Here is a 24,387-nt window from a genome sequence, read left to right as displayed (position 1 = left end):
TTCTATTTCTGTCTTTAAAATATTTTATAACAGCATCATATACTTTTTTCTCTGCTTGATCTAAAAACACTTCTTCCATTTCCTACTTGCTGTAGCCTATTATTTTCCTGTCAAATGTCGAGAGCGCATTATTGTAGCGGGAAAGTACATTGATATATTTTGGATAAAAGCGCTATATATAAATGCAGTCCATTTATATTGCGCGACCGCAAACCTCTCTCTGCTCGCGTGCGGAATAAAATGCGCGAGCGCAAATCTCTCTCTGCTCGCGTGCGGAATGTACTGAGCGCGAATCTCACTGCTCGCGTGCGAGAACTGTGCGTGCGCTCTCAAAATCAGATAAGATGCTCTTGTACAATTTTTCTCTGGGATCACTCAGAGAATATGCATGCACTTAAAACGTGTCCAGTGCAATCGCGAATCTCTTCTCTTCGCTTAAACTAAGCGTGTATGTGCACAGACTGTGTTCCGTGCGCTCGCAAGAAGAGAAATACTCTTCTTTACAGTTTTGTTCTCTTTGTTCTTGCCATAAACGCCGTCGAAACAGTGTTGCCAACTATTTTCTATTATATATATATATATATATATATATATATATATATATATATATATATATATATATATATAATAGAATATATATATATATACAGTCTTGTTCAAAATAATAGCAGTACAATGTGACTAACCAGAATAATCAAGGTTTTTAGTATATTTTTTATTGCTACCTGGCAAACAAGTTACCAGTAGGTTCAGTAGATTCTCAGAAAACAAACAAGACCCAGCATTCATGATATGCACGCTCTTAAGGCTGTGCGATTGGGCAATTAGTTGAAAGGGGTGTGTTCAAAAAAATAGCAGTGTCTACCTTTGACTGTACAAACTCAAAACTATTTTGTACAAACATTTTTTTTCTGGGATTTAGCAATCCTGTGAATCACTTAACTAATATTTAGTTGTATGACCACAGTTTTTTAAAACTGCTTGACATCTGTGTGGCATGGAGTCAACCAACTTGTGGCACCTCTCAGCTGTTATTCCACTCCATGATTCTTTAACAACATTCCACAATTCATTCACATTTCTTGGTTTTGCTTCAGAAACAGCATTTTTGATATCACCCCACAAGTTCTCAATTGGATTAAGGTCTGGAGATTGGGCTGGCCACTCCATAACATTAATTTTGTTGGTTTGGAACCAAGACTTTGCCCGTTTACTAGTGTGTTTTGGGTCATTGTCTTGTTGAAACAACCGTTTCAAGGGCATGTCCTCTTCAGCATAGGGCAACATGACCTTTTCAAGTATTTTAACATATGCAAACTAATCCATGATCCCTGGTATGCGATAAATAGGCCCAACACCATAGTAGGAGAAACATGCCCATATCATGATGCTTGCACCTCCATGCTTCACTGTCTTCACTGTGTACTGTGGCTTGAATTCAGAGTTTGGGGGGCGTCTCACAAACTGCCTGTGGCCCTTGGACCCAAAAAGAACAATTTTACTCTCATCAGTCCACAAAATGTTCCTCCATTTCTCTTTAGGCCAGTTGATGTGTTCTTTGGCAAATTGTAACCTCTTCTGCACATGCCTTTTTTTTAACAGAGGGACTTTGCGGGGGATTCTTGAAAATAGATTAGCTTCACACAGACGTCTTCTAACTGTCACAGTACTTACAGGTAACTCCAGACTGTCTTTGATCATCCTGGAGGTGATCATTGGCTGAGCCTTTGCCATTCTGGTTATTCTTCTATCCATTTTGATGGTTGTCTTCCGTTTTCTTCCACGTCTCTCTGGTTTTGCTCTCCATTTTAAGGCATTGGAGATCATTTTAGCTGAACAGCCTATCATTTTTTGCACCTCTTTATAGGTTTTCCCCTCTCTAATCAACTTTTTAATCAAAGTACGCTGTTCTTCTGAACAATGTCTTGAACGACCCATTTTCCTCAGCTTTCAAATGCATGTTCAACAAGTGTTGGCTTCATCCTTAAATAGGGGCCACCTGATTCACACCTGTTTCTTCACAAAATTGATGACCTCAGTGATTGAATGCCACACTGCTATTTTTTTGAACACACCCCTTTCAACTAATTCAACTAATTGCCCAATTGCACAGCCTTAAGAGCGTGCATATCATGAATGCTGGGTCTTGTTTGTTTTCTGAGAATCTACTGAACCTACTGGTAACTTGTTTGCCACGTAGCAATAAAAAAATATACGAAAAACCTTGATTATTCTGGTTAGTCACATTGTACTGCTATTATTTTGAACAAGACTGTATATATATATATATATGGGTGTGTATTATATGAATTATATCCAGATTAATAATAATAATAATTCATTACATTTATATAGCGCTTTTCTAGGCACTCAAAGCGTTTACATTGAAGGGGGAATCTCCTCAAAACCACCACCAATGTGCAGCATCCACTTGGAAAAATGTTTAATGATATAGGCTATGTATTCGATAAAGATGTGTCTGTTTCAAATGTGTTTATTGATCAAAACTGACCTTGTTACTAGAGCAATGTTGAAATGTTACTAGAGATGATACTCAAAATCAAACAGGTTTTTTTTCCTCAAGGCACAAGCTATAGGCTATATATATATGTAATTATGAAATACTATGAACACACTGCACAAGGTACAGCTGACAGGACCATGAGGGTCAATAAGCTTACTAACACCCCTCATGGCCTTGTCAGCTGTACCCTGCTCTCCTCCTCTTCCTGACTAAAATGGGCCTCATAAACTAATCTGTGTATGTCCAATTTCAGCCTCTCTTTTCTTCCTGGTTTTAGCTGTTTAATTTGGGGCAACAAGCTTCGAATGAATAGTTAACCTGGGTCATAGCAGTTCTACTGCAATACACTTTAAATGAACAGTTCACCTAAAAAGTAAAATTCTCTCATAATTAACTTACAGTCATGTTGTTCTAAACTCTTTGACTTTTATTGTAAAGAAAAAAAACTGTTGGAACTTTCTTCAAAATCATCTTGAGGGTTTTGAGTAAATGAAAGTGTACATTTGAGTTGTCATGAGTGAACTGTCCCATTGAGGCATGGACTCCACTAGACCCTGAAGGTGTGCTGTGGTATCTGGCACCAAGATGTTAGCAGCAGATCCTTTAAGTCCCTGGGGCCTCCATGGATCAGACTTGTTTGTTCAGCAAATCACAGATGCTCGATTCGATTGAGATCAGGGGCCCGTTCTTCGTACGTCGCTAACTTAGTTAGCTGGACTTGATTGTTGACGATTTGGCTTGATCTTGGATTGTTTGGTTCTTCGAAGCTCATCCTGGACTTGCTGTCATAGCAACAGGTCTTAAATCTGCTCGGGAGCAGGCTTATTTCATGTTCAGGATTAGATTGCATCTTGAGGTGATACTTAAAATCTGTCCCAGCCACTGCTACTTTATAACAAGAGTTCATTACTGAACCAGGGGCAATAATAATTTACAATAATAATAAATATAAAAGTTTATTTGAAAATAATATTTTAATGTTGTGTAAAATTTGTGTTTAATACTATAGACACAGTCACTTGATTAAGAAATTTAATTGTGAATTGTGATGGAATGATTACTTTATAGATGTATTGGAGGTTTACACACATTGTGCCGTTAATCTTTGTTTTTTGTTTTGTTTTTTATTACCAGAAAAAAAGTAAAATACAGCAAAGAAAATATATTAAAACACATATACAACAAAATAAAATAAAATAAAAAAAGAACAATGAAACAAAAAAAATGCCAGAGTATACAAACCTTGATAAATTAATAATAATAATAAAAAAATCTATTCTTTAAGAATAGTCTTTCTTGCTTTTTTATTCATAATATTCTTTAAACTGGTGCAATAGTCCTTAGTCTCCTGAAGTAAATGAATAAAATGTGGCTTGGATCCTGACCATTTCTTCTTGTGTATATGACATTTTCTCAAAATAATAAAAAGTTGTACAATAAAGGTGAAATTGACGGATATTATGGGAGTGGCTTGATGCAGCTCAAGAGATGCAGATAATTTGATCTTGACCATTAAGAAACTTTAATTAATATTCTCACATAACAAATCTGTTTAAAATTGAATTAAAAATTAAATTACAACATTAAAATAAAAATGTAAAGTGTGTACGAATATTATAAAATTGTGAATATAAATAATTAGGAACACGTTCATCAAAACAGTGCACATTTAATTTATCTAACTTTTATGTTGGTTAGTTCGTTTGTCTGTTTCCTTATAAAGGTTCTTCTTTTTTTTTGTGACAAGTTCTTTGCCAGGTGGCTTTTTTAATTATATGATGTCATTGCGTTGTCTTGACGCCAGCCAATCGCTTCATTGTTGATCGTGGTTTCGAGTATCGATGCGTCTGCCCTCTTCAGGGAACACAGGCACGAGAAGTGAGCTCAGATAATTTAATCCAGATATATTAAACCAATCCGCAAATTCGTTTGAAGAACCAAATTAGCCAGAGATCAGTTATGAGGATTAAAACCCTGATTGTTTTAGAGGAGGACAGTTGTTAAAATGACAGCTGTTGGGCATTTCGTGGAATTGTTCTTGGTATGGTTTCACAAACAAGGACATATTTAATCTTTTGGTACATCAGCATCACATGGACAACACATTTAACAATGTTAAAAAATTCAGGTCTCCATTTGAATATTTTCTAGTGACTGATCACATATATTTTTTTCTTTCTTTATGATGTATGCCTTGTTATTGGGCCTAGAGCCTAATATAAAATTTTAGTTGGCCAAATTGAATTTCTGTTAATTAAATTGCATCAATTCGCAGAAATTCAATTTGGGCAACTGAAAAATTTAGATGTGATCAGTCACTAGAAAATGTTCTATTAGAGAACTGAATTTTTTTTACAGTGTAAGTATCAGGATGTAAAAAGAATATGCATCTTTTCCACAGAAAGAACCAGCCTCATAAATGTATGACTTTTTCCTTCTTCGTCAGTGTGGCCCTAATACTCTGGCATATTAAATACACATTTCATATAAATATAAAAACACAAAGTGTAACATTATGTTTCTTTATTGAATACGGATTTAAAAAAAGCAGGTAAACCATCAGCTCTTTATGACACTGAAGTCACACAATGATTCTTTAAGATGGAAAGCACAGAATCAAAGCATATTATACAACAAAATGATAAATACACATTCAAAGATCTGTATATAACTCACTCCGCTGCACATTGCAATAAATGCAAGACAAATCCATACACATCACCTGAACAGACAAATGAATGGATGCATGTCCTCCAATGTGGCCTGCTGAGGGACCAATATGTGTTGAATTATTTTAGTTAGTATGTGTGCTTGCAATTTTGGTTAAATATATCCTGCGGTGGCAGAGGAATTTGTTTGTTTTTTTGTGTTCAGTTAGTTTTTTTTATTGATTTGTCCTCTTATGATGTTTGTGCTGTACACTGTGTGTAATACAAGCTTGCAGGTAGGCTATACTGCAAAAATGCTCTTCTTATTTAGTTTTTTTTTTTCTTGTTTCCAGTCCAAATATCTAAAAATTCTTAAATCAAGATGCATTTACTAGATAAGTAAAATGACATAAGATATGTTTCCTTGTTATCTTAAAAATAAAATTAAAATGAAGTGAGTTCTTGCTGAAGGGGGGGATTTTGAAATCCACTGCCGCTTCAATATACCTGTATATATTTATATCCTAATTAACTTCATAATCAAAATTTTAATCAATATTTATCCTATATTATTATAATGATTCTATCCAGTTATGATTTTGTTTTAGTTTCTTGTTTTCTAAAGTGTGTATTTGGTCTCTGAGGAGTGACTGAGGGTCTGGCCTAGAGATGTGTGATGTGTCACTAAACACTGGCAACAAGGTCATGTGTTTGGATTTTGGAGGTATCACACACCCCTAACATGTCAGGAGTGCAGCAACAGGGTTTGCTCACTTAGCCCGGCTTACAGATATGAAAGATGGATTTGTCTTTCATTTAATTTATTATGTTTTATTCCTTTTATATTTCCTTTTACTGAAACACTAAAGACTCAAGATGAATATTGCCTGTACTATTGTGTGTCCCTCTCACTAAAAGAAAGCACATGTTATCAGTATGTTTTGGTAAGAACTGGTTAAAACTGGAGCGTAATCAGCTCCAACCTTGGAGAGACTGTGTATCTGTGTATGTGCGCAATATTCTATGCTACAGATCAGAATGGTGTTCAATGGGCACCCTAAGAGATGGGTGGACTTGTTGTTCTGGGCAAGCTGGCGTCTGCTCCAGATCTGGAAGGTCACCACGGGCCTAATTCGGGGTGAAAGCGTCAACAAGTGACACGTCAGTGGAAACGTGCATCAGATTAACTGACTTGAGTGGAAATTTACCATGACTGTGCATTGTCTCTGAGCCAATCAGAACCATCCACATCGCAGTAATGACGTGGATAAGACCTTGAAAATGGTATAACTGTTGGGACAATTGTATGTACGATAGGGCGAGGCAACGAGACGGTGAGAGAGGGAGCGCGGCCTACCAACTCCTTGTGAGACTTGAAGCTGGCTTCTGCTTTTGAAACTGCAAACTATTCTTAAGTAAATTTTTCTTTTATTTAATTGCAATCCTGACTCTGTCTTCATTTCTTCACTACTGGTCCTGGGTCATAAGCTGTTAACCCCTAACATTGCTTAAAACAAGCAAAATGATCTGCCAATGGGGTGAGAAAAACAATCTTATTTCTGTTTGGGACGGAAACAAGAAACAAGATTTCAATCAGAAACAAGATTATTTTTCTCACCCCGCAAAGGCAAATCATTTTGCCTGTTTTAAGCAAATACTTCATCGTATTTTTAAGAAAACAAGGAAAAATATCATGTCATTTTAAATGCATCTTGATTTAAGAATTGTTGGATATTTAGACTAGAAACAAGACAAAATGACTAGAAGAGCATTTTTTGCAGTGCAATACACAAGCATAAATTGTACCCAGAACTGGTGCCTGCTCACATTGTCTGTACCGTTTTAGCAGTGAAAAGACTGTGGCTTGTGCTTAAAGCTACACTGTGTAACTTTTTTAGTTTATTCTTAGCTAAAAACACTTAGTTCTTTCAAAAATATATGTGCTTATTAATGTATATTTACTACCTTTCAAGTAATAAAGTATTCTCGTAAGTTTATAATATGCCATTAAATATACATACGGGTGAGGGGTTCGAATGCCGGTTGCCATGTTGCCTCTCCATCTTGAAAGTACATTAGCCAAAGAGGGTCATACCCATAAAGTCAAGCTTTGCCTTTCGCGTTTTAACACTCGATGGCACCGTGTCGAATGTGAAGAGGGGGATTGCCATGTTAATCTTGGACTAAATTGGCCACCGTAGGAGTTAAAACGAAATTGGAATTGAGAGGAACAGAAACTGAAAAATATCACACAGTGTAGCTTTAAGTATTAGTCAGGGCCTTTACCATTCTGCAGAATGTTCTTATTTGATTTTGACTTGCCACCATGTTCGTTTTGGCCCGGTCATGGTTAATCTACATCACACACACACGAAAAGAGACACCTTTTTATCACACAAAAATATTCAATGGAGCAAGCGCCCTTGGGTCCTTTGAAAGGCGCTATATAAATTAAAGTGATTATTATTATTATTATTATTAGCTCATCTATTTATTCAATTCAATTTTAATTTAGGCTATAACGCTTTTCACAATTGTTTCATTGTTTCAAAGCAGCTTTAGGCCTACATTAATAAAAGCAGGAGAACACAGAAAAAATCAGTGGACAACATAAGAAGCAGAGTACAATGACTATTAAACCATACTACTGAGCGTAGTAAATAATGTTAAGTTTAGATAATTTATCAAAGCAGTACATGATGGAGTTACTTTACACAATTTCACTCATATCTGCAGTCCATTTAAATAAAAAAATTAACTGTTTCATAATCAGAGTAAAACAGCGTTTTTGGAGGTGTGAATGAACTTGTAATTGTGATGTTTCAGCGGAGTGGTAGTGTGTAATTGTTCTCTAGTCTTGTTGCCATGGTGAATCAGTGACTCTGTGATCGGTGGCGGGTCTGTTTGAGTGAGCCGTGAGCGCGCACCTATCCAAGATTGGTTTCACTGGCTTGATGAATCCGTGATTGCTCATCCTGGCTTGGTCTTTCTTTGTGCAACCAATTAGGCCTGAACACCCTTGTTTTGGATTCACTGAGCTCAGGGGCCGTTCTTCGTACATTGCTAACTCAGTTAGCTAGATTGGTTAACTGACTGTTGACAATTTCGCCATAATTACTTTATACACTGTAAAAAATTATTTACAAAAAAAATCAAAAGGTTGCCTTAAAATTTTGAGTTCATTGAAATTAAAATTTTGAGTTAATACAATGTACATTTTTTAAGATTCGACAACCTTTATTTAAATATTATTCAAAGATTTTGTAAGCATATTGAGTAATTGTGTTTGTTTTATTTCTGATGACGCAGTGAAACATGCCAAATAGTGATTTATCATATTTTTAATGTGGTTCAGATACAATATTCTTTTGAGTTTCTATTTATTAAACAAATTTCCTTCATTGTATCAACTCGAATTTTTATTTCAATAAACTCAAAATTAAGGCAACCAGGTTACTTACTTTTTTTATGTTAAACCAGCAAAAAACAATTTTTTTTATTTTTTACAGTGTAGTTGTATTGGCGGTTTACACACATTGTGCAGCTAATCTTCGTCGTGCATTAATTTAAGTGATGACGAATATTATGGGACTGGCTTGATGCAGCTCAAGAGATGCAGATAATTTGATCTTGACCATTAAGAAACTTTAATTAATATTCTCACATAACAAATCTGCTTCAAATTGAATCAAAAATGAAATTACAACTATGAAATAAAAATGTAAAGTGTGTGCAAATATTATAAAATCGTGAATATAAAAAATTGGGAATCATGTTCATCAAAACTTGATGCAAATTAGCTAACTTTTATGTTGGTTTGGTCGTTTGTCTGTTTCCTTATAAAGATCCAGAAATTCGTGTTTTTTTCTTCTTCTTTTTTCTTTGACAATGTGGCTTTAGTTAGGACTATATGATGTCATTACGTTGTCTTGACGCCGGCCAATCGCTGCATTGTTGATCGTGGTTTCGAGTATTGATGCGTCTGCCCTCTTTCAGGGAACACAGGCACGACAGCAATCTCAGATCATTTAATCAAGATATTTTAATCCAATCCGCAAATTCATTTGAAGAACCAAATTAGCCAGAGATCAGTTGTCACGATCTGTCAAATCATCTCAGATGTATTAAGCGAGGTATGAAGAACTGGCCCCAGCTCAGTCATTTATCCTGGATGTCTTAATTCTACTTTTGTGCAATAGGCCTCTGGGGAATTTGGAGGCCAAGTCAACACCTCAAACTCATTGTTGCGCTTCTCAAACCCTTCTTTCCTTGGACCACTTTTGATAGATACTCACCACTGCAGAAAGCTCAAGAGCTGCAGTTTTGGAGATGCTCTGACCCAGTCTTCTAGACATCACAATAACTTGGCCCTTGTCAAACTTGCTCAAATCCTTACGAATGCCCATTTTTCCTGCTTCTAACACATCAACTTTGAGGACAAAATGTTCACTTGATGCCTAATATATCTCACCCACTAACAGGTGCCGTTATGAAAAGATAATCATTGTTATTCACTTTACTTGTGAACGATTGGCTTCCTAATAATCATTTGTGGATGCTGATCATTCCATCGACAAACACATTTGATCAAAATCATGCAAATCAGACATAGGAGGCCACCTCTTAGAATCAGAAATATAGAATATTAGAATAATTACTCAAAATAATTAATAATACAACATAAAAAACAGACATAATCTCAAGATATCTAATCATTCTTTATTGGAAGCTCCAGTATATGTTAGGTACATAAAGTAACTCACTTCCAACGGTCATGGTTGCATATCTCTGTCAGAGTCTGTACCCTGATGGAATGTTTATCTACACATAAACATTCAATAGAAAAGAAAATACTTTGAATGAAAACAACCAAAACTGAAACCATCGTTCAAAAACAATGAAAGTTTTTTTCCTCCATTAAGGCTAAAGATGTAATCAAAGCTTCTTTGAAATAAAGGCACCGGAGGCAGAGAGAATGAAAAAACAAGAATGCAGATAAACACCAAAAGTAAAGTGAATATTTTTTACAATATGATTCAAATAACTTTAAATAAATCAATGTTAAGTGGTCTCTACCGGTCAGATTTTTTTTAATGAATATTTTTGCTTAAAAAATTGATAGTGATAGTAAATAATTTTAAATTGTTCCAAAGATTTCTATTTAAAAAATGGTGTTCTTTCCCAAAATCTCTGTTTTAGCAACATAACCGTTTTCATTCAACATTGATAATAATAAGAATTGTTTATGACAATCAAATCAACATATTAGAATGATTTCTGAAGGATCATGTGACATTAAATGCTGGAATAATTCAGCTTTGCCAACACAGGAATAAATTACATTTTTCATTAAAATATACAACTATTTTAAATTGTAATATTTCACAATATTACTGTTTTCACTGTGTTATTGATCAAATAAGTGCAGCATAAGTGAGCACAAGATTTGAAATGAAAAAAACATTTTACTGACCCCAAACTTAAACTTTAACACATACTGAATCAGTTTGATTTTACAAAACAATTCTCCATACTTTGTATGAAACATCAGTAGATTTAAAAGCAAATCAACCATTATCAATAATTTGACCATTTTTTATTGCAAGTCAACATTATAACTGGATGTCCTGACTCATGTACTATATGTTCCCTTTTTCTTACAACATAGATCTGCAATTGTGATCAGCAGCCGCTAGGTGTTTTTTGAAAAAATTCACAATCCTCTGCCATGCGTCTAACTGTGCTTCTGAATGAGCCTTGGGTTCCCCTCCAAACAAAACCACCTGGTTAGCTACAGCATGAAAATTGGCAAGACAAAAGGGCATATGAGGCACCTCAATAAAGTGACCTGCTTTTTCATACCTCACCAGCTCGTAGTTATTTTTCCCATGTGCTTTGAGTCTGTCGCATGCGAGTTTTGCATAATAGGCACTTTGCCAATTCCTGTCAGCTTCTGACATTATAAACATGAAGTTACCAGAGGCACGCTCAATGGGAATAACGCTAGGAAGACCTATTTTGGACATCGGGTCATGCATGACATCCCCAACATCCAAAAGGCCTGACGGTGTCATTTTTGCTCTTGTAACATCGAACAAGAGGGGTGGAATACTGATGTCTTTGTAGTAGACGGGGAGCATAGTATTGGCATTGCATCCATTGATCCAAACAGTGGCCGATATACCAGGCAGGAATGTTGCCATTGACAAAGCGAGATCTCCACTCTTTGATATGGACACTAGGCCAATTTTTTGATCTTTGACCTTTGAATACAATAAATGTTGGAATTTGAATTCTTATAAATATCCCATTGTAATTAGCTTAATATTATTTAGATTATGAGAACAATAAGGTTATACATACTAACCTCTGGCTGTTGTCGCAGGAAATCTATGCCTTCTTCAAAGTACTCGAGGTGAAATTTGTCAGCTCTTTTGGGTAAATCTTGGTAACCTTGAAAAGCCAAGGCAAAAACGGCAAAGCCTCGTTTTGCCAGCAGAGCTGCCCTCAACTCAAACGGAACTCCTCTAAACACATATGTATCCAAAATCCCAGGAAATGGTCCTTTACCTGAAAAATTAGAACATTGCATTAAAGGGTTAGTTCACCCAAAAATTTAAATTATTTCATTAATTACTCACCCTCATGTCGTTGGACACCCGTAAAACCATTGTTCATCTTATAATTTATTATTATCATAAAAGTGTTACACTGCACTTTTTCACCACAAGGCGCCGCTACAAAACAGTCTAAGTACAAGTTAATATTTAGCATTATAATTTAGAGTTAGATTTAAATACTTAAGTCATCCTAGCTGAGAACCAATGCTAAATGGAGTGCCTTACGAACTTTAAAGTTCTTTAAGACGCTTATACAGCAAAAATCACTGACCAGGTGGCATAAAAATAGTTCCTCTGATTCTGCCTTCGGTTACAGGAATTCTCCGGACGCCATCGGTCATGCAGTGCCTCTCGTTTGTTATTTTGGCGATGACTTTATCGTCACTGACACATTCAAGGTTAACGAGAGCAGGGCGTGTTACGTCTGTTAGTGTAAACTTGCAGCTTACGTCTGCCTTCAGTGCCCAGAATAAGCCCATTGGTTCAACTCCGGTAAAGCTGCCACCAAGAGAAGGGTCGCGGTTGAGGTCAACTTGACCACTTGCGTCTGCTTGGTAGGTGGCCGAAGCTCTGAAAACGAGTCCCTTGTCATCTGTGATTTCAGAGCGTAAATCCACACGTTGTTGTGGTTTTAAGCCACTCACTGTCACTTGCACTGGGTCTTCAAAAGAGCACTTATAACTTGGCAAAAGCCTAATATTGACCCCCGAACTGTAGTGCATTTTCCCAGCGCTTCTTGCGAAAGAGGTAAATGCAAACTTCAGCAGGGAAAACATGTCGTCTGACTGTCTATGTGACTGACCACTGTCAGTTAGTTAGGTTACAATTGTTGTTGCCGGTTGCTACCTTCTTCTTCTTCTAATAGCGGTTGGCAAACCAACTTTCGGTGCATTAACGCCATCAAATGGACTGGGGAATGAAGCACTAATAATTAGAAAGAAAAGAAAAAAAGAAAAAAAACTAAATTCTCCCGCTATTTCGGTCAATAAAAATATTTTATAACAGCATCACATATTTTTCATTCTCTGCTTGATCTAAAAAAACACTTCTTCCATTTCCTACTTGCTGTATTATAGCCTACACATCTGCCTTAACCATCACAGTTCCATATTTCTTGCCATTCATTATTTAGAAATTCTTTAATTTTCCTGAACCTCTTTTTTAATATATATATATATATATATATATATATATATATATATATATATATATATATATATATATATATATATATATATATATATATATATATATATATATATATATATATAATTTTTTTTTTTTTTTTTTACTAAGAGTAACTTTTATTTCAGTCTCTAAATGTTTTAAAGATTGGTTAGCTTATCGACCAATATATTAGCCTCCACTCCCACATGTGCAGGAACCCATAAAAACCTTATTAAGCTTCATTACCAAGTCTTAGCAAACTTATAAGAATCTCATAGATTATATCTTGCCTTGATGATTTTAGTCCACTTGCAAGGCTTGATATTGCTGCATAAGAGTCATATTGTTGCTGCCTTCAGTATTCGGAATCTTGTTTTTTTTAGCCCAAAACCTGAAAGAGAATATTATTGAACATTAGCAGAAAAGTTTACAAAGACTGAGATTGCAATCAGTTGACACATCAATTATTATTATTATTATTAAAAAATAATTTTTCAGGGTATGATTACTAACAGGAAATGAAAGAAAAATTGGAATTCACACACTTCTTTCTTCTCATCAAAAGAGAAATAAATCTGATCCTGTTGCTTGCCACATCATCCAAATATTCAAATTCTAGATAGTTTTTGTTTTGTTTTAGTTTTTTAATGAAAGACAAAGCATTTGCACTAATTACATCTATTACGTTTTAAAGAGAGAAAAAAAGCTAAACATATCATGTAATTATCAGATCTTTTTCAATTTATGTTGATTTTAATTCCCCCTTACACAGTGAATAAAAAGAGAACACAATAGTAGAAAAGAAAAAAGACCATAAGGGACCGTTTAAAATCACTAAAGGGCTAAATAAAGTATCTACATAAGTAGGCCAATTCAAATGAATAATTTGCAAACTTCACAAATATTCACTTATTGCTTTTTAATTAGTCTATAATACTGTCAATATACTTCTTGGTTTTACTCAGTAGGCTAAGGCATGAAGGTTGTGTTTTCATTGAATAAAAATAGGAAATTAATAAAAAATAGATGAGGAGAGACAATGGCAGCCACACAGCAGTCAGTTGTAACCAAGATGAGGCTATTGCAGCCCCCAGCACGGCATGGTATATCACCAGAGCGGCGTAGGGAGTGCTGCAGTGTGCAAAGACTAGGACGATGGACAACAGAGTGGCACGAAGTTCAGACTCACGCTGTGACACATATGGAATGGAAATGCTGTTCTGAGGGGTGCGCAACGCTGCGATGATCACTTTCTTCTTCTGGCTGCTGCTTAATGCCCGGCGGATTAGTGCCATGGCTAAAAACACAACTGCCAGTGGTAAAATAAGTGTGGTAATGCTGTAAGTGACCATGTAAACCAGATGTCCGAAAGACTGACCATCAGAACAAGACAAGGTGGCGTAGACATCCGTCACATTGCTTATGGCGAAAACAGGGCACTTGCCACCATGGTGATCTCTGTGTGTGTATTTTCTTACCTGTTGGTGGTGGTTACTTTCGGGTTCTCTAACTCCTCCCACTCATTTCGGCAATTGTTCACCTGTCGCGTCTCATCGGCTGTTCTCTTTAAAATGCACGCTGTTCTGTCTCTCGTTGCATGCTCATTGCCTTGGTTGGTCTCTGTCATTCTGTCCAGTCCAGTCGGAAGCTCTTTATTCTGTCTCTCTCTTCAGTCCTCCTCTGATTCTGTCGCAGGCATCTGGATGCTTGTCAATTCCAGAATTTGCAGACCTGTGGATGTACGTGAACTTGTCCTCGAGTGAACTCTGTCCTGTTTTCCCGAGGTGACTGGTGCGCTTTGTTTTTAGGCGAGATCCAGTCTCTTCCAGGTTCCGGTGAGCTTCCGTTCCTGTCGGGTTTTGTTCTGCCTTCTGTTAGTGCTTGGACGGTATTGTCAGTCATCTGTCGTGTGAGGATTTCTCTCCGGTCACCGACCAGAGTGGATTTCATTGGACGCCGCTTGTGGTCTCTCTTCTGTGGACTGTGACTGTAGTACTTGTGAACTTGCATTTGGCTCCGAGACCTTTTGTGACACACGGCATGCACCCAGATGTAGATGACCAGGTCTCTGGATTTGGCATCTGATATCTTTCTCTCCAGTGGATACAACACTGAGTAGTACCTAAAAGCAAAAGAGAGGGATATAATGGGGCAGACAAGTATTTATATAGCACTTTACTATGTACTACTGTACACCCAAAAGCCCTTTCCAATCATGTCAGGGCTCTCTCCTCAACCACCAACAGTGTGCAGCATCCACTTGGATGACACAACGGCAGCCACAGAACAACGGAGCCAGTGCACTCCACACACCATATAGGTGGAGAGGAGAGAGAGTGATCGAGCCAATTCAGTGGATGGGATTATTAGGAGGCCATGATTGATAAAGGCCAATGGAGGGAATTTGGACAGGACACCGGATGCCATGGCATTTTTAATGACCACAGAAAGTCAGGACTCTTCTGAACGACGATTGTTTCTCTTTCAAGCAGCTTTTTTTTCCAAGCAGTTAGTCAATGCAGTGAAATCTGTTTGAGGAACCCCCGATTGCACAGGTTGTGTTAAATTTGTATTTTTTTTTTAAATGAAACTGGTTCTAAATAAGAATCACTTGTTGGTTACCAGCCCTGTCTCAATTACAGAGGAGGGTCCAGCTGCGGCTTGGCGTTCCCGTCATAAAATAATAATGCCTATTGGACATTCCTGGTAGCGTCTCATCGACCAATCGCGATAAGTTTCGCAAGGCACACTGGGTATGATGTCATTTCCCCTTCCATATGCATGATTTTTTCCCCCCAAACCAGTTCAGCAGAAATCCTGCAACTGATTCTAAACATTTCTTTGGCCATGTCAATCAGAATAACGATTGCTTACACCCAACCCTGATCCATAAACCTACCCATCACTGTAACCTCAGCCAATGAAATCGGTTGCAGGACGGGATTACCGATGAAATGGTTTGGGAAAAAATGATCTAGGGCAGATCCATAGAGAGATTTGTGTCCTCAACTTGTAGAATGAACATGTACTCCACAACCCCAACATTCTCATTAGATTTAGCTACCATGGAGCCTCCCTGAAATGATCGTGTGGTAATATCAGTAAATTAAGCCTAGTCAAGCTCCTTCTAAAACGGCTTAGGCATCTCGATGTTAGCTGATGTCTGCCTATGCTTAAAGTTAGGACTGAGATATAGACATAAAGTCCTACACGTAAATGTAAGCTTAATATGCTAGATCTTATTTTGAAGCTTCTGTTTGAGAAAAACTAACTAGTGAATGTTGAACATATTAATCCGGATGTTGACTGCTAGCAGCTTAGCAGAAGAGGCGAAGAAGAAGGGGGTATTCCAGTCTGCGAAAACGGTAAGGCCCACCAGTATGATAATGCCCATTTTTGGCCGCAGTTGGATGATATTGCAATTACATAACCGTAGTATTGAAATGAGTGGATTTTGCCAAGTCAAGGCAACTTTATTTATATAGCACTTTTACAATGACGATTGTTTCAAAGCAGCTTCACAGTGTTAAACAGGAAAATATAGCAACAAAATTTGGTTCTGGAGAAACCAAAATGGTTGTTTCTGGTTCGCCCTAGAGAAAACGGTGATGTCATCAGCTCATTTTAATTTATCATATAGTGTCAATGTGGGCAGATCAGTAATATAGTTGAGATAGTTAATTTAGTAATTCATTGTATTTGGATATTTAGTTGAAAACTTACATCGAAATTTTAGTGTCCCCAACTGAGCAAGCCAAGCCAAAGGCGACAGTGGCAAAGAAGTAAAACTCCATCAGGGCATGATGGAAAAAAAAAAAACTTTGGGAGAAACCAGACTCAGTCGGAGTGCCAGTTCTCCTCTGGCCTATTAACAAACAGTGTATGATTATTATTCTGGCAACCTTACAGGTCAGAAATCAAGTCACGGTGTCACGTAAGATACAGGTTTATTGAGGATGACGCGTCGATTAACAATTATTAAATAGGACTATTCAAAGGATCGGATAGGGATATTGTCGAGCATGTACACCACATCGCAATAGCAACCATAATGAATATTATCATTTATAAAGCTCAAAAATGTTAGTGACTGGTGTTTTAGTGATTTCCTGCAAATATGGAGAAAATAAAGAGACTAAAAATTAAATATGTACAGTGTCACGTGGTTAGGGTGCAAACAATTTACTTCTTGTTTTCACAATTATTCAGTTTTGTTGAGTGTGGTTCGCAGGTTTTGTTGAGTGTGGTCATAGAATGAGTAAATATATTGATGGCAACAGTAGTGACCAATCGTATAAGATGAATTCAGAGTTTAAAATGTGTTTATAACTGGGCTGATACATATATAAGAATTGTAATTACTGCTGAAACATATCAATTCAGTATACACTTATCCCACTGGCCACAATTCTGACTGACCATAAAACACAATTTTTCATACACTTTTCCTAACAACACATAATTTGGATATTTTCATGTCTGGGGAAAAAATTGGGATTAAAGGGGGGGGGGGGTGAAACACTCAGTCAATCTCATGTCAATCTTGAGTACCTATAGAGTAGTATTGCATCCTTCATATCTCCGAAAAGTCTTTAGTTTTATTATATTTATAAAAGAAATATAGGCTGTACCGAGTCTTTCCAGAAAAAAACGAGCGCCTGGAGGCGTATCGAGTGGGCGGAGCTAAAGAATGACGACCGCGAACAAAGCGGTGACGTCCTCAAGCGTGGAGAAACCCATCGCTATCTCAGCTAATACAGATAATGATCCACAATCAAATCTGAGGCAGAAATAAATTGAACAGGAAAAACAGCAGCAGCAGGACGTCCGTCTCTGTGGTATGTACTGTATTTAACCATTGCAGTACTTTTCTGATGTTGACAGGTTTGTTGCCTGGTGTGACTCTAATAACTTGCTTTTAAACGAAAAAAAGACTGTTGAAATGATTTTTGATCCTAGATCTGTGGGGGATCACAGTCCTGTTATAATACATGGCAATATTATTGAACAGGTTTCTTCAATCAAATATTTAGGTGTTTATGTAGACAACTTATTATGTTGGTCTCCTCACATTAACAGTCTATGCTCTAGATTACAGCAAAGGTTATACTTCCTGCGAAGGTTAAAAGTGTTTGGAGTAAATCAGAAGATCCTGGTTCTGTTTTATCAATCTGTATTTGAGAGTTTAATAAGGTATGGAATCACTGCTTGGTATGGGAACCTGACTGTTCAATTAAAAACAAAATTAGTACGCCTAGTAAACACTGCTCAAAAAATTATAGGGTTTAAGAATAAACAAATTATACAAGAGGTGTACGAGGCATCTATTTTTAAACAAGCTAAAAAAATTGTTGCTGATGACACACATATTTTACATATGTATTTTAATTTGTTACCATCAGGGAGACGATTTAGGGTCTTGAAGTGTAAGTCAAATCGTTACAAAAACTCCTTTGTGCCAATTGCGGTCAAACTCTTAAATAGAGAATCTTATGTCTGATATATAATGCTGTTATTTTATATTAAAATGTAGGCTTTTAATGTATGTTTGTATGTACGTATGTATGTATGTATTGTCTTATTGTACACTGGCCATGTCATGATGTCTAAGACAAATTTCCCAGCAATGGGACAATAAAGTATATTCTATTCTATTCTATTCTATTCTATTCTATTAGTGGCCTGTCAACATTTGTGTGTTTACTCGCAGTTTATGAGGACATGATTCGGTTTATGGAATATTGTATGCGACTAAACCTTAGCAGTAGCAAGCAAAACGGTTTTGCACGTCAGACTAGTGTAACGTTATACATAGAACAGCAATGGAGTAACGTTAGCGCATTTGAATGATGAAGAACGTGATCGTGTCTTTTACTGATGTTTATTTATGCGACGGTAGCCAACAGCATAGACATTTGAAGCAGTTTTACTCACCGGCTGCTTCCAAAGCAGGACCGAAACTTTATCGCTGGGACTTTTCCGTCAAAAACACACTTCTTTGGTATGATTTGGTGAAGTCCTGACAGCAGTGGCGTGTAAATCCACTTTGAGACGCGACTGAAGCGATGTTGTGAAGCTTCCCGTCATTTCTGCGTTCAAATCGGTTCAAATGCAGCGCTGCCTTCCCAGAATGCTGTGTTGAAGCGTTGAAGTCGCTTGATGTCACCCATAGGAATAAAGTGAAGCACGGCGCGCGACATAAGTGTTCACGGACGACTGGATCTGCACCTGAGAGAGTGTTTATGGACGTGCATTTCCTCTCTCGCTCTAGTCGCGAGCCCGTACGGCCCATACAAGGACCTTCCTCTCTTATTAACGTCAAGTCGAGCCATACTCGAAAAAAACTCTCCGAAACTTGTGAGAAACCGGAAGGAGTATTTTTGACACAGAAATACTCTATCAAACGTCCAACATTAGTTTTTGAAACTTTGTCTATGTTTAGGATGGGAATCCAAGTCTAAGTCTAAGTCTTTACACAAGTCAAAGTGTAAAAAGCTCAGTATGCATGAAACAGCATTTCACCCACCTTTTAAATGAGCTTGTTGAGTCTAACAAGCATTAGAACCTAAAGTAGTAAGCTATGTGTGATTTGCTAACAATAATCAGTTCACTCTGTAAAAGAATGATTTGTTCGGACAACTTAAGAGATTCCAGATTGGTTCACGAGATAATTTACCTTATTTTTTTTATCTTAACAAATTGTTTAATGATTGTTTGGTTGAGACTGATAATAGTGACCTCAAAGCTGAGACAATTATACTTCAGCTGGTAGCAAAAGATAAATACATGTATATCCACTCACCTGTCCAGGGCGATGACAGCAAAGCTGAGCACAGTGGCAGAGCAGAAAAGCCTGTGTAGGAACTTGATTGTTTTGCACAGCATGAGTGTATGAACCCATAGGCAACATAGGGGACTGGCATTTAGAACTATGTAAAAAGGCACACACACCAACCCGGCACAAATACCAGAACACGCCAGGTTCTTGATGAAGAGATTTGTGACAGACTTGAAGACGTTGGTGTAACAAGTGCACCACAGCACTGCGACATTACCTGGGGAGAACGAGATGAAAAGTAGAAAAGGTTGAAGGTTCACAAGCCTATAGGTCAGTATCGAAGGACACACAATTGAATGGACAGCCTTCATCTGATTGTCAACAGCGGTTCCCATGGCAATAAGTTACCTGAAGGATGCAAGCTAATTTAAAGGAGGAAAGCCTGATTTTGGCAAGAAACAGTATGTTATTCATATCCAGTGATATGTACCCATGAGCTTCACAGCACAGAAGAATTGTTTGAATATTTAAATTGAAGCATGCATTGTAGCAAGTGATTGTGTAAGACTGGATAAACTGTAAGATCTGTAGGAGATGGCGACTCACTGAGAAAACAAGGGAAATTAACATCTGAACTCACTCTTGTGCATTTAGCGTCTTTATCCGAGACAACAAAAGTTAATCAACCAAAAATTGCCTTAATTTACATGTCTTTCCGTTCACTGCCTCTTTCCCCACCTCCCCAAAACAATTCACCCAAAATCAATATGGGTTAATATTAACAAGTGTTATACATGTTTGGTATCATTTGGAATGTCTCAGTGCGACTGATACAAAGGTCTCTTTCTCACAAAAGTAAAACAAAAGGTAACAAAGGTTGTAAAAGTTATTTAAAGATATTTTGCTTATTATGATGGGTGTGTCCTCTGCAATGCAATTTGGTCTTTATCTCCTATTGTCAATAAAGGTCTATAGGACTTAATTAATGCTAATTCCCATTGCGAACCCATTGTTTACATCTGAAAGAGTTTTCTGTCTTGGTCTGGTATTTAATGGATGTTGCAGAAGGTTCAGGGTGTGATTATGTAACCAGATCACCCTGTAATGCATTAGGTATCCTATTTCCTTGAGGTCAGGTATGCATTTCTTACTCTTTACTTCAGACCATTTGCTGTATCTGAAGTAAATTTAATGTATCTATTATCTTTGAATTGATTATGTAAATGTAATTATACATTTACATGACTAATAATAAATTACAATAATTTATTCAGATTTACTCTGAAATGTTTGATCTTAGTACGATCTGATGTATCCTTTGTTACCGCATATCTGCGACCAGGGTTAAGAACGGATTGGAGCATGGGGGACATCTGGCGATTCTAGATTTCTGACTTAACTGCTCCCCTTTAACTAAGCAGCTACATTCTAGAGCTTATTGTATAGGAAAAAAATGAACCGGATTGGTGCTTGCAACCATGAGCTATTACAGTTAATGCCCAGAGCCCCCACTCAGCTAAAACGGCATCTTTGAGGCCATAAACGTAAAGGGTGTCTTTGTGCCTCTTAACAGACACAAAATACAATTAAAATGTCTGTACAACATGAACAGGGCCCTTATATGAAAACGAGATGCGTTTAGGCACTTAGCCATTATTTAAATTCACCTGTTTTAGGCGGCTAGCTGTATATCGCGCTGAAGTCCCGTGGGAACTCCGTTGTAGCCGGAAAAAATAGTCCAGTTGGGAATAACATCGTTTGTATGAAGAGGCTCTGCTCAACGGCTCGAAGACAGTTAAGTGTAGTTCAGGTAATGGAGATGATAGTTGTAGGGTGGTGATCAGCGCAAGACCAGACAAAGAGTGTTTGGATGAGGAGTGCTTATATGTGGCTATGGTGATGATGCGCAGGTGTTAGTATTCGGGTGTTTGGGAACAAGTTAGCGTGGCGTGAGTGTCCGTGTCCGATGGTGCGGGAAGTGCGGTTGTGACAGTACCCCCTCCTCCACGGGTGGCTCCTAACGGCTGGGATGGTGGGCGGCGACGGGGTCTGCCACGGCCCGAGGAGCGGATCGTTCAGGGTGGTCCTGATGAAATTGTGTCAGAAGGTTGGGGTCAAGAATGTCATTCCTGGAGATCCAGCAGCGTTCATCAGGTCCATAGTCCTCCAAGTCCACCAGGTACTCTAGCTGTGACCCCCGTCGCCACGAGTCAAGGATAGCTCTCACCTGATAGACGTTGGTGTCCTCATAGATGACAGGAGGAGGAGGTGTGGCATTATCACCAGGCTCTGTGGAAGGAGACAAGGGGTCAGTGAAAGGTTTAAGAAGGGATACGTGGAAAGATGGTGCAATGCGGTAATGTGCTGGAAGGTTCAACCGGTAGGTCACTTCGTTCAGTTGCCTGTCGATGGTGAATGGGCCGATGTAGCGTGGACTCAGCTTATGACAAGGCAGCCGGAGGCGGATGTACCTGGTGGATAGCCAGACCTTCTGGCCAGGTTGGTATTGCGATGTGGGTCCTCTCCTGACATCAGCCTGTGTTTTGTGCCTCCGGACTGCCTGCTGGAGTTACACGTGTGCTGAGTCCCAGACCCTCTCGCTCTGGTGGAACCAATAATCCACCACTGGGATCTCTGAGGGCTCACCCGACCAAGGGAAGAGAGGCGGTTGGTATCCGAGGACACACTGGAATGGGGTAAGCCCTGTGGTGGACTGCTGGAGGGAATTCTGCACGTATTCGGCCCAGGATAGATATTGGCTCCAGCCCTCCTGGTTCCAGTGGCAGTATACCCTCAGGAATCTCCCGATCTCTTGAATCTTCAGTTCAGTCTGGCCATTGGTCTGAGGATGGTTCCCAGATGATAAGTTGACGGATACTCCTAGGAGACAGAAGAAGTCTGACCAGATACGGGAGATGAATTGAGGTCCTCGGTCGGATACGATGTCTTCCGGGAGCCCAAAGTGCCGGAAGACGTGCATGAAGACGCGGTCAGCAATCCCTTGAGGGGAATAAGTTTGCAGGACTTTGAGAAGCGGTCTACGACCACTAATACACAGGTGAACCCTTGCGAAGGAGGAAGATCCGTCATAAAGTCGACCCCAATGTGAGTCCAGGGACGTTCCGGGATGGGCAGAGGCACAAGCTTACCCTCGGGCAGTCTCCTAGGAGTATCGGCAGTGGCACAGACTGAACATCCCTTGACATATCGGGAGACGTCCCGAGGCATTGAGGGCCACCAGTAGCGTTGACGGAGGAGCGAGAGGGTCCTTCTCCTGCCTGGGTGTCCAGAGCCCAGTGAAGAATGAGCTAAGTCCAAGAGGGGAAGGCGATGGTGAGGCGGTACATACATATGCCCCTCTGGACCTCCCGGCAGAGCAGGGTTTTGGGCATTCTCCTGTTGGATCTGCTGGTGGATGGCCCACTGAATAGGGCTGACGATCATGGCTGGCTGGAGGATGGTTTCAGGGTTCTCATGATCAGGGTCCACTTGGTACAGATGAGACAGGGCATCTGCCCTTTTGTTTTGGTCTCCAGGGCGATACGTCGCCTTGAAGTTGAATCGGGGGTGAAGAATAGGGCCCAACGGGTCTGGAGATGGTTAAGTCGTTTGGCATCTCTGATATATTCTAGGTTACGATGATCAGTGATGACCTAAAAAGGGTGTGCTGCTCCCTCCAGCCAATATCTCCACTCTTTCAATGTGAGTTTGATGGTGAGGAGTTACCAATGTCATAGTTCTGCTCAGCTGGGGTTAGCTTTTTGGAGAAGAAGGCACATGGATGGAGCCATGAGGGTTTCCCCTGCCGCTGCGACAATACCGCTCCAATCTTGGTGGAAGAGGCATCCACCTCCACGATGAACTAGCGCTGAGGATCAGGGTGTACCAGGATCAGAGCGGATTGGAAGGCGAGCTTCAATTGATGAAAGGCTTCTTCGGCGGATGAGTTCCAGGACAGAGACTTGGGCCGGTTCTTCAATAGGGAGGTTAGCGAGGAGCTGAGCAGACTGTAGTTCTTGATGAAGCATCGGTAGAAGTTGGTGAATCCCAGGAAGCGTTGCAGCTCCTCGATGGTGCTGGGTCAGTGGTATCCACCTTCCTCTGGTCCAGCTTGACTCCATGGTTGTCGATTATGTACCCAAGAAACTGGATGGAGGAACTCACACTTCTCCAACTTGAGATATAGGTGATGGGCTCGGAGCTTCTAAAGGACTTGCTGAACATGCCCCTCATGCTCCCTCAGGTCAAGCGAGTAGATGAGGATATCATCAATGTAGACAATGACAAATTTATTCAGGATTTCTCAGAATACCATTCTGGAAGACCGAAGTTGAGTTGGACAGCCCATATGGCATCACCTGATACTTGTTGTGAGTATCAGGTGATGTTCCACTCATTGTCTTCCACTCGTCTCCCTTACGAATGCGAATGAGATTGTATGCGCTTCTTAAGTCGAGCTTGGAGAAGATGGCAGCTCCTCGAATCTGCTCCAGAGCTGCCGGGACCAGAGTTATGATCATTGTCCATGTTTTTTTTTGTGGAAACTGTATTACATTTGTCTTTCATGATTTTTTGAATAGAAATAGAAAATCTCTTTTTTAAAGAATGTTAATGTAACAGATGTCACTTATGATCAATGTAATGTATCAA

General features: G+C 38.8%; 2 protein-coding genes across 2 annotated transcripts; both read right to left on the bottom strand.

Annotated features, from left to right (window-relative positions):
* Positions 1-9,871: 9,871 nt before the first annotated feature.
* LOC137041342 (acyl-coenzyme A thioesterase 1-like) lies at positions 9,872-12,850 on the bottom strand. Its single transcript, XM_067417523.1, has 3 exons — positions 12,064-12,850; positions 11,540-11,742; positions 9,872-11,435 (listed from the first exon to the last, which is right to left on the bottom strand). Exons 1-3 carry the CDS (start codon positions 12,566-12,568, stop codon positions 10,830-10,832), a joined length of 1,314 nt encoding a protein of 437 aa, XP_067273624.1. The 5' UTR covers positions 12,569-12,850; the 3' UTR covers positions 9,872-10,829.
* Positions 12,851-14,326: 1,476 nt separating this feature from the next.
* LOC137041345 (neuropeptide FF receptor 2-like) lies at positions 14,327-20,889 on the bottom strand. The gene is made up of 2 exons (XM_067417524.1): positions 19,762-20,889; positions 14,327-15,081 (listed from the first exon to the last, which is right to left on the bottom strand). The coding sequence occupies exons 1-2, from the start codon at positions 20,130-20,132 to the stop codon at positions 14,670-14,672; spliced, it is 783 nt and encodes a 260-aa protein (XP_067273625.1). The 5' UTR covers positions 20,133-20,889; the 3' UTR covers positions 14,327-14,669.
* Between the last annotated feature and the right edge of the window lie 3,498 nt (positions 20,890-24,387).

This window comes from Pseudorasbora parva, chromosome 15, assembly GCF_024679245.1.
Source record: "Pseudorasbora parva isolate DD20220531a chromosome 15, ASM2467924v1, whole genome shotgun sequence".
NCBI lineage: Eukaryota > Metazoa > Chordata > Actinopteri > Cypriniformes > Gobionidae > Pseudorasbora > Pseudorasbora parva.
The sequence above is the reverse complement of the archived record's forward strand: the minus strand, read 5'-3'. Positions and strand labels throughout refer to the sequence as shown.